Raw genomic sequence first — 12,201 nt, 5'->3', positions numbered from 1 at the left:
ATACAGGGCCAAGAGGATTGCTGCAACTCAAAATCAAATCAAATTTATTGGTCACATACACATGGTTAGCAGATGTTGATGTGAGTGTTGCGAAATGCTTGTGCTTCTAGTCCCTACAGTGCAGTAATATCTAACAAGTAATCTAACAATTCCACAACAACTACCTAATACACAAAAATCTAAAAGGATGGAATAAGAATATATACATATAAATATATGGATGAGCGATGACCGAGCGGCATAGGCATGATGCAATAGATGGTATAAAATACAATATATACATATGAGATGAACTGCTGCGGAAGCAGTGTGCATACCAAATAGCACCCTATTCCCTATTTAGAGCACCGTTTTTGACCTGGGCCCATAGGGCTCTGGTCCAAAGTAGTGCACAATAGGGAAAAGGTGTCCATTTGGGTCACAGACACAGTCATCTGTTTTAACGAATGGTTAGAGTAGAGAGGTTGATGTGTTACTTCAGTATTGGGACTGTTCCTGAGACTGATCTAAAACACATTTTCCTCAAGCACAATGAAGCTGTTAGACATTTAGGAATTTAGGCTGTAGACTTAGAATACGGTTAGTTTGATATGAAAATGTATAAGAAAAGCATACAGTAAGCAGCTAGTGACAAATGGCTCTCCAATCCAATAACATATTGCTGCTGTACTTATCATCAATGATTAGCTCCAGTATCAGCAGCAGCAGTATCAGTAAGGTCAAATAGGTTTTTAATGGATTTAGGCTAAGGAATTACAATATAGTTTGATGTAAAATGTATATAAAAAAATATTATTTGCATTAAGTGGTCAAATGGCTCTCAGATTCCATACTGTATCACTGCTGTTTATCGTCAATTATAATCTAGTTGCAGTATTAGCAGCAGTAAGATAGGTTGAATTTAAGCAAAGGAATTTGAATATCGTTTGATGTGAAAAAATGTTGAACAGAAAGCAGTAAGTGTCAGATAGCTGACATATTGCTGTCAGTATCGTCAATGATTATCTCTAGCAGGAGTAGTAGTAATAGTAGTGGTATTAGTAGTAGTAGATGTGGTAGTAGTAGTAGTAGCAGTAGCAGTAGCAGTAGTAGTAGCAGTAGTAGTAGTAGTAGTAGGAGTTGTCGTAGTAGTAATAGTAGTAGTAGTAGTAGTGGTGGTAGTAATAGTAGTAGCAGAAGGAGTAGTAGTAGTAGTAGTAATAGTTGTAGTAGCCGTAGTGGTGGTAGTAATAGTAGTAGCAGTAGGAGTAGTAGTAGTAGCAGTAGTAGCAGTTGTAGGAGTAGTAGTAGTAGTAGTAGTAGTAATAGTTATAGTAGTAGTAGCAGTAGGAGTAGTAGTAGTAGTAGCAGTAGGAGTAGTAGTAGTAGCAGTAGGAGTAGTAGTACGAGTGATAGTTGTAGTAGTAGTGGTAGTAATAGTAGTAGGAGTAGTAGTAGTAGTAGTAGTGGTAGTAATAGTAGTAGTAGCAGTAATAGTAGCAGAAGTAGGAGCAATAGTAGTAGTAGTAGTAACAGTAGTATTAGTAGTAGCAGTAATAGTAGCAGTAGCAGTAGTAGTAGTAGTAGCAGTAGTAGCAGTAGGAGTAGTAGTAGTAGCAGTAGTAGCAGTTGTAGGTAGTAGTAGTAGTAGTAGTAGTAATGGTTATAGTAGTAGTTGTAGCAGTAGGAGTAGTAGTAGTAGTAGTAGTAGTAGTAGTAGTAGTAGTAGTAGTAGTAGTAGTAGTAGTAGTAGTAGCAGTTGTAGGAGTAGTAGTAGTAGTAGTAGTAGTAGTAGTAGTAGTAGTAATAGTTATAGTAGTAGTAGCAGTAGGAGTAGTAGTAGTAGCAGTAGTAGCAGTTGTAGGAGTAGTAGTAGTAGTAGTAGTAGTAGTAGTAGTAATAGTTATAGTAGTAGTAGCAGTAGGAGTAGTAGTACTAGCAGTATGAGTAGTAGTATGAGTAATAGTTGTAGTAGTAGTGGTAGTAATAGTAGTAGGAGTAGTAGTAGTAGTAGTAGTAGTAGTAGTAGTAGTGGTAGTAATAGTAGTAGTAGCAGTAATAGTAGCAGTAGTAAGAGCAATAGTAGTAGTAGTAACAGTAGTATTAGTAGTAGCAGTAATAGTAGCAGTAGCAGTAGTAGTAGTAGTAGTAGTAGTAGTAGTAGTAGTAGCAGTAGTAGTAGTAGTAGTAGTAGTAGTAATAGTAGTAATAGTAGTAGGAGTAGTAGTAGTAGTGGTAGCAGTAGTAGTAGTAGCAGCAGTAGTAGCAGCAGTAGTAGTAGCAGCAGTAGTAGTAGTAGTAGTAGCAGTAGCAGTAGTAGTAGTAGTAGTAGCAGCAGCAGTAGTAGTAGTAGTAGCAATAGCAGTAATAGTAGTAGTAGTAGAATGAGCAGGAGTAAGTAGTAGTAGTAGTAGCAGTAATAGTAGCAGTAGTAGGAGTAATTGTAGTAGTAGTAATAGTAGTAGCAATAGTAGCAATAGTATGAGGAGTTGTAGTAGCAGTAGTAGAAGTGGTAGCAGTAGTAGTAATGGTAGTAGTAGGAGTAGGATAAGTAGTTGTAGTAGTAGTAGTAGCAGTAGTAGTAATAGTACTAGTAGTAATAGAAGTAGCAGTAGTATGAGGAGTTGTAGTAGCAGTAGTAGAAGTGGTAGCAGTAGTAGTAATGGTAGTAGTAGGAGTAGGAGAAGTAGTAGTAGTCGTGGTAGCAGTAGTAGTAGTAGTAGTAGCAGTAGTAGTAGTGGTGGTAGTAGTAGCAGTAGGAGTAGCAGTAATAGTAGTAGTGGTGGTAGCAGTAGTAGTAGGAGGAGAAGTAGTAGTAGTGGTGGTAGCAGTAGTAGTATTAGTGGTGGTAGTAGCAGTAGTAGTAGTAGTAGTAGGAGAAGTAGTAGGAGTAGTAGCAGTAGTATGAGGAGTTGTTGTTGTAGTAGCAGCAGTAGAAGTGGTAGTGGTAGCAGTAGGAGTAGCAGTAGTAGTAGTAGTAGTAGTAGTAGTAGTAGTAGAGGTGGTAGTAGTAGGAGTAGGAGAAGTAGTAGTAGTAGGCGTGGTAGCAGAAGTTGTAGTAGTAGTGGTGGTAGTAGTAGCAGTAGTAGCAGTAGTAGTAGTAGTAGGAGGAGTTGTTGTAGTAGTAGTAGTAGGATAAGTAGTAGCAGTAGTACAATTAGTGGTGGTAGTAGTAGCAGTAGTAGCAGTAGTAGTAGTAGTAGTAGTAGTAGTAGTAGTAGTAGTAGTAGTAGGAGAAGTAGTAGTAATAGTATGAGAAGTAGTAGTAGTAGTAGTGGTGGTGGTAGTAGTAGCAGTAGTAGTAAGAGTAGTAGTAGCAGTAGGAGTAGCAGTAGTTGTAGGAGGAGTTGTTGTTGTTGTAGTAGTATTAGTAATAGTGGGAGTAGTAGTAGTAGTAGTAGTAGTAGTAGTAGTAGTAGTAGTAGTGGTGTTGGTGGTAGTAGTAGCAGTAGTAGTGGTGGTAGTAGTAGCAGTAGTAGCAGTAGTAGAAGGAGGAGGAGTTGTAGTAGTAGTAGTAGTGGTAGCAGTAGTTGTAGTAGTAGTAGTGGTAGTAGCAGTAGTAGTAGTAGTAGTAGTAGCAGTAGTAGTGGTGGTGGTAGTAGTAGCAGTAGTACTAGTAGGAGGAGGAGGAGTTGTTGTAGTAGTAGTAGTAGTAGTAGTAGTGGTAGAAGTAGTAGTAGTAGTAGTGGTAGTAGTAGCAGAGGTAGTAGCAGTAGGAATAGCAGTAGTACTAGTGGTAGTAGTAGTAGTGGTAGTAGCAGTACTAGTAGTGGTAGTAGCAGTAGGAGTAGTGGTGGTAGTAGTAGCAGTAGTAGTAGCAGTAGGAGTAGCAGGAGAAGTAGTAGCAGTAGGAGTAGAAGTAGGAGTAGCAGTAGTTGTTGTGGTAGCAGTAGTAGTAGTAGTTGTAGTAGTAGCACTAGTACTAATGGTGGTAGTACTAGCAGTAGCAGTAGTAGTAGTGGTGGTAGTAGTAGTAATAGTAGTAGCAGTAGTAGTAGGAGGAGTTGTTGTAGTAGCAGTAGTAGTTGTCAAAAGGCAAGCTGGTGGTTTGGTTTGAGCCCAGGGTGCGAGAGAAGGGGGAGAGGAGGGAAACAGGAGAGGAGAGAAGGGAAGGGAGACTGAGGAGGGAAGGAAGACTGGAGGAGGGAAGGGGGACTGAGGAGGGAAGGGGGACTGAGGAGGGAAGGGGGACTGGAGGAGAGAAGGGGAACTGGAGGAGGGAATGGGGACAGGAGGAGAGAAGGGGGACTGAGGAGGGAAGGAAGACTGGAGGAGGGAAGGAAGACTGGAGGAGGGAAGGGGAACTGGAGGAGAGAAGTGGAACTGGAGGAGGGAATGGGGACAGGAGGAGGGAAGGGGGACTGGAGGAGGGAAGGGAAACTTTAGGAGGGAATGGGGACAAGAGGAGGGAAAGGGGACTGGAGGAGGGAATGGGGACAAGAGGAGGGAAGGGGGACTGGAGGAGGGAAGGGGGACTGGAGGAGGGAAGGGGGACTGGAGGAGGGAATGTGGACTGGAGGAGGGAAGGGGGACTGGAGGAGGGAAGGGGGACTGGAGGAGGGAAGGGGGACAGGAGGAGGGAAGGGGGACTGGAGTAGGGAAGGGGGACTAGAGGTAGAAAGGGGGACTGGAGGAGGGAATGGGGACAGGAGGAGGGAAGGGGGACTGGAGGAGGGAAGGGGGACTAGAGGTGGAAAGGGGGACTGGAGGAGGGAAGGGGGACTGGAGGAGGGAAGGGGGACTGGAGGAGGGAAGGGGGACTGGAGGAGGGAAGGGGGACTGCGGAGGGAAGGGGGACTGGAGGAGGGAAGTGGGACTAGAGGTGGATAGGGGGACTGAGGAGGGGGTGGGGTATAGGTAGTTTAGGCTAGCCCTGTGGTTTTCATTGAAGGTGCTAGGGGGTGGTGTGGGCAGTAAAGGTTAGAATTTTAGCCTCCCTGTTTTTTATTTTATGATTGGTGCTGCTTTTTTTATGGGCCTGGGCCTACAGCTGCTGGTGTGAATAACTGCCCAAGGTGACTGAATCCTAATAAAGGCCTGGCCAGCTATGAGACTGCCTTTATAGGCCAGTTCATAAGCCTGGCCCACTATTAAACCCTGCCAGGGCCTAGCTGAGGAATTTAGGGCCAGGAAACAAGAGAAAATAGGGTTTGTGTGTCAGGGGGTGGTGTGTTTTGGAGGCTGGGGCTGGAGAAATTTGGAGGTTGAAGTTTGAGGGGCGACCGGGGCGTGAAAGTTGAAAGAAGTGTTATTAGGGAGGGGTGTGTCTCTTACTGAGAGTTTGCAATGTTAACTAGCATGTTTGAGGGCCTGGTGTGTGTGGGTATGTAATGCGAATGTGCGCCGGTGTGCATGTTGTGTTTTGTGCTCCTGTGTGAGTGTGTGGCTTATGGTTTATGGAATCCATACAATGCATAGCTCAGTGCACAATGACCTTATTTAGAACATCAGGAGCATGTGACGTCAGTGGTACGACAATCAGCTTGTATGACTGGGTTTGAACAGGGTTGGCAGAAGTCTGCAGTCTGCAGCAGTGAGACTTCTTTCTACATTTTGGTCTCTCATCTCCCTACACCTTAGCTACCTTGTCAGGTGTGTGCTAGATTTGTCCTGAGGTTGTGTTAAGTGGATGCCGGTCTCAGTGAGTCAGTCAGTGGGCTGTTTTGGAATGACTGAGGAATCCCTAGCTGCTGCAACAGCCCTGCCCATTCAGCTACCAGTCCTTATCAGAGACTGAGATCTGTCAATCTAATCAATTACGCCTCCACTTATTGTCAGTTATCTGCCTGCTGTTAAACTGTTTGTTTTCTTTACCTCTGTCAATCTGAGCCCCTCCCAGCTCTAAAAGGCACACTAATCTCTGATCTGTGACCTGAGGGCCATGCTCGGGGGGGGGGGGGGGGGGGGGGGTTCTATGCTAAAACCCTACACCCCCAACCCGAGTACGCCGTCCTTCCACCTCTGGTCTTTTCCACCCCTACAGGAGGGCAGCTCCCGCTCAGCCCAGTCCAAGCTCTTCTTTGTCCTGGCACCCCATTGGTGGAACCAGCTTCCCCCTGAAGCTAGGACAGCAGAGTCCTTGCCCATCTTCTGAAAACATTTGAAACCCTACCTCTTCAAAGTGTATCCCAAAAAATCCCACAGCACCCCCCTCGCACCCCATCCTAAATAAAAATAAATGAAAAGCCTTTAGTGAACTAACAGTGACTCTTTCCTTTACTACCTCCTACCTCCTACCTCCTACCTCTTACCTGCTCTGAGTTTGCTATCTACTTTATTGAGGAAAAGTGTACTTTCTATGCCAGGGATGTGGTTGTCCCACCTTGCTGTCTTAAGATGAATGCAGAACTGTAAGTCGCTCTGGATAAGAGCATCTGCACCCCCTGACACACAAACCCTAAATGTAAAATGTCAGTCTTCTCCCCACCAATAGTCAGCCAAAACCTCTCGCCTGTCTTTAATTGGTGTGTTCTAACCTTAACATGAGTGAATGAAACTGCACCATAAAGGCTCGCTAACAACTCTATTCGACTGCAAGCTAAAAAGTAATAAAATCAATCAACAAATAAACCTCTTTACTCTTCTCTCTGTAGCGGTGGAGACCCAGAGCACCAGCTCTGAGGAGATGGTCCCCAGCTCTCCCTCTCCACCTCCCCCACCACGCATCTACAAACCCTGCTTCGTGTGCCAGGACAAGTCCTCTGGATACCATTACGGAGTCAGCTCATGTGAGGGCTGCAAGGTGAGGAAGCCCCTGCTTCATCTTCATCTTCCTCATCATCACTACAAATACACAGACAAAACTCAAACTTAACACTGACAAGACACACACACAAAAAAAACTGTGTGAGATTACCATAATAATGTAACATAAAGAATCCTGGATGAGGAAATCATAACAGTACAAAACATACTAAATGTTTCTGTTGTGAATTTGAAAAATGGACAGGCATGAAAGGTTGAAATAAAGCAGCCGGATATGTGACCGTTACAATGTCGTTCATTCTATTCCATTCAACCATATTTCATAATAATTCTCTCTGTTAATTTCTCAGTGTGTGACTGTTACAATGTTACTCCTGTTCTTTTTTCCTTCTTTTCTCTCTCTCTCTCTCTCTCTCTCTCTCTCTCTCTCTCTCTCTCTCTCTTCCTATTGCTCTCTCTCTCTCTCTCTCTCTCTCTCTATTCCTATTGCTCTCTCTCCATCTCTCCTCTCTCTCTCTCTTTCTCTCTCTCTCTCTCTCTCTCTCTCTCTCTCGCTCGCTCGCACACTCTCATTCTCTCTCTCTCTCTCTATCTCTATTTCTCAAATCTATCTATATCTATATCTATATCTATATATATATCTGTTGATGTCTCCAGGGTTTCTTCCGACGCAGTATCCAGAAGAACATGGTGTACACCTGCCACCGAGACAAGAACTGCCAGATCAACAAGGTCACCAGGAACCGCTGCCAGTACTGCCGACTGCAGAAGTGCTTTGAGGTCGGCATGTCCAAGGAAGGTGAGAGACGTAAGAGGGGCTGAGGGATGTGGGATGGGATGTGGGATGGGATGTGGGATGGGATGAGAGACGTAAGAGGGGCTGAGGGATGTGGGATGGGATGAGGGATGAGGGATGTGGGATGGGATGAGAGACGTAAGAGGGGCTAAGGGATGTGGGATGGGATGAGGGATGTGGGATGAGATGAGAAACGTAAGAGGGGCTGAGGGATGTGGGATGGGATGAGGGATGTGGGATGGGATGAGGGATGTGGGATGGGATGAGAGACGTAAGAGGGGCTGAGGGATGTGGGATGGGATGAGGGATGTGGGATGGAATGAGAGACGTAAGAGGGGCTGAGGGATGTGGGATGGGATGAGGGATGTGGGATGGGATGAGGGATGTGGGATGAGATGAGAGACGTAAGAGGGGCTGAGGGATGTGGGATGGGATGAGGGATGTGGGATGGGATGAGGGATGTGGGATGAGATGAGAGACGTAAGAGGGGCTGAGGGATGTGGGATGGGATGAGGGATGTGGGATGGGATGAGGGATGTGGGATGAGATGAGAGACGTAAGAGGGGCTGAGGGATGTGGGATGGGATGAGGGATGTGGGATGGGATGAATTGTAGTGTATATGGAGTTCAGTTCTGTTTGCTTGTTTTGATTGTTTGTTTGTAAGATGTGGTCTGTAGGCTAAGAGAGCTTCATAAACTGTTTATTCAATTGTGGGGTTGGAATAGTGTGAGACATATTTGGTGGGAATAAAAAAAAAAAGTGTTGAGTCCTCATTCAAAGGCAAGGGCAGTGTGAATACAAAGAGAACTGAGAACTTTTTCACCCCAGAGTTCACTTTTAAGAGGACTGAGATTGGTTATTTTAAAGGGGACTATATGTGAAAACACTCTCAGACTGACCATTGCATAAACCTCACAGAACTGTTTTAATTGGTTAATGTTACATAGGCTTACGTGTTTAGGTCATGTTAAAAAATACATCTGAGCGGTAGATCTCGGCTAGCATTTTGACTCAGAAAGTGATCTGGACTCAGAAAAGGTTGGTGACCACTGACCTAAGAGGAAGTATGAGGAGAAACAGCAGGGTAGTGATTTGGAAAGACTGGGCACAGTACCAACCTTATGACTAATCATGTTACCAAAATGAGTCTGCTTAAGTCCCAAATGGCACCCTATTCCCTATATAGTGCACTACTTTTCACCATAGCCCTATGGGCATAGGGTGCCATTTGTGACACAGCCTCTGTCTTCCTGTTTCATCAGTCATCTCACTCTCAACACACCCTCACATTGCCAACACCTTCCATGTTTAATTCACACTGTCATCTCAGTGGTGAATGAGTTGGCACCAACTGATACTTCTGTTGTGACAAAGACAGAAGCTGTAGCACTTTCAGCCACACAGGACTCTACTTTCAGGGAGTGTAACAGTGTGTGTGAGTGAGTGGCAGGCAGTTTGCCCATTGGACATGTATATAGGTGTAATGTTTGTGTGGGATGTGTGTCAGGACTGAGATCACATTGTCCCTCTGCTATTTCTGGATTTCCTGAGAGGAAGGAAAGAATGGGAGGGAGGGAGGGAGGGAGGGAGGGAGGGAGGGAGGGAGGGAGGGAGGGAGGGAGGGAGGGAGGGAGGGAGGGAGGGAGGGAGGGAGGGAGGGAGGGAGGGAGGGAGGGAAAGGGAGGCCATGCTTACTGGTCAACTCAATGGTTAACTCAAGTTTCAAGTGTCAAAGTTTTTTCGCCGCGTGCACAGGATACAACAGGTGTAAAACAGAACAGTGAAATTCTTACCTTGAGACCTCTTTCCCAACAATTCAGTGATAATAATAATGATAACATTAATATAAATAATAATATAGATAGTAATGATATAGATAATAATAATATAGATAATAATGATAATATAGATAATAATAATATAGATAATAATATAGATAATAGTACTATAGATAATGATATAGATAATATATATAATAATAATATAGATAAAAATAATATAGATAATATAGATAATAATAATATGGATAATATAGATGATAATAATAATAATATAGATAATAGTAATATAGATAATATAGATAATAATAATATGGATAATATAGATGATAATAATAATAATATAGATAATAGTAATATAGATAATATAGATAATAATAATATGGATAATATAGATGATAATAATAATAATATAGATAATAGTAATATAGATAACGATAATATAGATCATAATAATATAGATCATAATAATAATATAGATACAAATGATAATATGGGTAATAATATAGATAATAATAATAATGTAGTTAATAATAATATAGATCATGATAATGGAGATTATATAGATAATAATAATATAGATAATAATAATATAGATAAAATAGATAATGAAAATATAAATAATAATAATGATAATATAGATAATAATAGAAAATACAATCAAAAATGTAAATAAAAACCACACAGGAACTACGATGTGAGTTAAAGAAAGAGAATGCAAGTATATACAGGTCAGTGTCAGTATCTTACTCAATGTGCAGGAGTACTGGAGTGGTTATATATACAGGTCAGTGTCAGTACCTTATTCAATGTGCAGGGGTACTGGAGTGGTTATATATACAGGTCAGTACCTTATTCAATGTGCAGGGGTACTGGAGTGGTTATATATACAGGTCAGTGTCAGTACCTTATTCAATGTGCAGGGGTACTGGAGTGGTTGTATATATAGGTCAGTACCAGTACCTTATTCAATGTGCAGGGGTACTGGAGTGGTTGTATATACAGGTCAGTGTCAGTACCTTATTCAATGTGCAGGGGTACTGGAGTGGTTGTATATACAGGTCAGTACCAGTACCTTATTCAATGTGCAGGGGTACTGGAGTGGTTGTATATACAGGTCAGTGTTAGTACCTTACTCAATGTGCAGGGGTACTGGAGTGGTTGTATATACAGGTCAGTGTTAGTACCTTACTCAATGTGCAGGGGTACTGGAGTGGTTGTATATACAGGTCAGTGTCAGTACCTTATTCAATGTGCAGGGGTACTGGAGTGGTTGTATATACAGGTCAGTGTTAGTACCTTACTCAATGTGCAGGGGTACTGGAGTGGTTGTATATACAGGTCAGTGTCAGTACCTTATTCAATGTGCAGGGGTACTGGAGTGGTTGTATATACAGGTCAGTACCAGTACCTTATTCAATGTGCAGGGGTACTGGAGTGGTTGTATATACAGGTCAGTGTTAGTACCTTACTCAATGTGCAGGGGTACTGGAGTGGTTGTATATACAGGTCAGTGTTAGTACCTTACTCAATGTGCAGGGGTACTGGAGTGGTTGTATATACAGGTCAGTGTCAGTACCTTATTCAATGTGCAGGGGTACTGGAGTGGTTGTATATACAGGTCAGTGTTAGTACCTTACTCAATGTGCAGGGGTACTGGAGTGGTTGTATATACAGGTCAGTGTCAGTACCTTATTCAATGTGCAGGGGTACTGGAGTGGTTGTATATACAGGTCAGTGTTAGTACCTTACTCAATGTGCAGGGGTACTGGAGTGGTTGTATATACAGGTCAGTGTCAGTACCTTATTCAATGTGCAGGGGTACTGGAGTGGTTGTATATACAGGTCAGTACCAGTACCTTATTCAATGTGCAGGGGTACTGGAGTGGTTGTATTTACAGGTCAGTACCAGTACCTTATTCAATGTGCAGGGGTACTGGAGTGGTTGTGTATACAGGTCAGTACCAGTACCTTATTCAATGTGCAGGGGTACTGGAGTGGTTGAGGTGGTTTGTAAACAGGGCTGATAAGTGACTGGTAGCAGGAATACCTCAATGCAGAGGGGGAGGAAGAGAATGGGAGATAGTGTCATCACTTTGTTTAATGAAGTACTGTTATAAGCTGTATTGTATACTATGGCTTAATAACTGGTTTGTAACATCACTGAATTGCAGAGCATCAGGGGCTAGGACTACATATCATGACTGATTCATAATGTCACTGAGATTCTCATTCACATGTTGTGTGTTCCTCCTCCTCTTCCTCTTCTTCTTCACCTCCTCCCCCCATACACCACTCCCCACCCCTCAGCGGTGCGTAATGACAGGAACAAGAAGAAGAAAGATGTGAAGGAGGAGTTGGTGTTGCCAGAGAGTTATGAGTTGAGTGGAGAACTGGAGGAGCTGGTCAACAAAGTCAGCAAAGCCCACCAAGACACCTTCCCCTCACTGCTGCAGCTGGGCAAATACCACACCGTGAGAGTCTCACACATCTTTCTGTTCGAACATACGGACACAAATCTGCTATGAACATGTATACTTTCCCAGCTCAAAAGGCCAGTTTAGGGTAAATCTTATTTCTCCAATGGTCAGTGTGTGAGAACAGGGGTAAGGTGATCGGTTGGTGTAAAGTAAGACTGAGAGCATTCTACCTGGTTGGCTGATGTTCAGTCAGTGATATTATTATTCTAGCTGATTGATGTCTAGTCAGACAGCCAGGTCCTCCGTGATACAAGTCAGTATACAACGTCCATCCATGTCTGAGGACGATGGGAGATTACATGGACACCGTCCACTAGGGGCAACAGTGAGCGCTGTTACCCGCAAGTAGGTTTTGGTTTTGCTAAGGTGTTGTGGACGTGGATGGTGGATGGGCGTAAGCATCTGCCTCTTGTGCATGTTTGAATCCTGCGATAGAAAGTTGTTTTTTAGATTTGAGTTTTA

The 12,201-nt window shown here is 43.2% G+C and overlaps 1 protein-coding gene across 5 annotated transcripts in view; it reads left to right on the top strand.

Annotated features, from left to right (window-relative positions):
- Positions 1-12,201, top strand: part of LOC110532677 (retinoic acid receptor gamma-A-like) — a 106,257-nt gene that overhangs the window by 87,993 nt on the left and 6,063 nt on the right. For 2 of the 5 annotated variants that reach the window (XM_036988694.1, XM_036988696.1), the window contains 3 exons: positions 6,573-6,721; positions 7,342-7,483; positions 11,570-11,733. In XM_036988694.1, coding sequence (XP_036844589.1) covers positions 6,573-6,721; positions 7,342-7,483; positions 11,570-11,733 — 455 coding nt within the window. Of the gene's footprint in view, positions 1-6,335; positions 6,722-7,341; positions 7,493-11,569; positions 11,734-12,201 lie in introns of those variants that run through there. The other 3 variants (XM_036988693.1, XM_036988695.1, XM_036988697.1) reach the window with 2 other exon arrangements.

This window comes from Oncorhynchus mykiss, chromosome 9 (assembly GCF_013265735.2).
Source record: "Oncorhynchus mykiss isolate Arlee chromosome 9, USDA_OmykA_1.1, whole genome shotgun sequence".
NCBI classification, from domain to species: Eukaryota; Metazoa; Chordata; class Actinopteri; order Salmoniformes; family Salmonidae; genus Oncorhynchus; species Oncorhynchus mykiss.
This window is presented reverse-complemented; position numbering and strand designations above follow the sequence as displayed.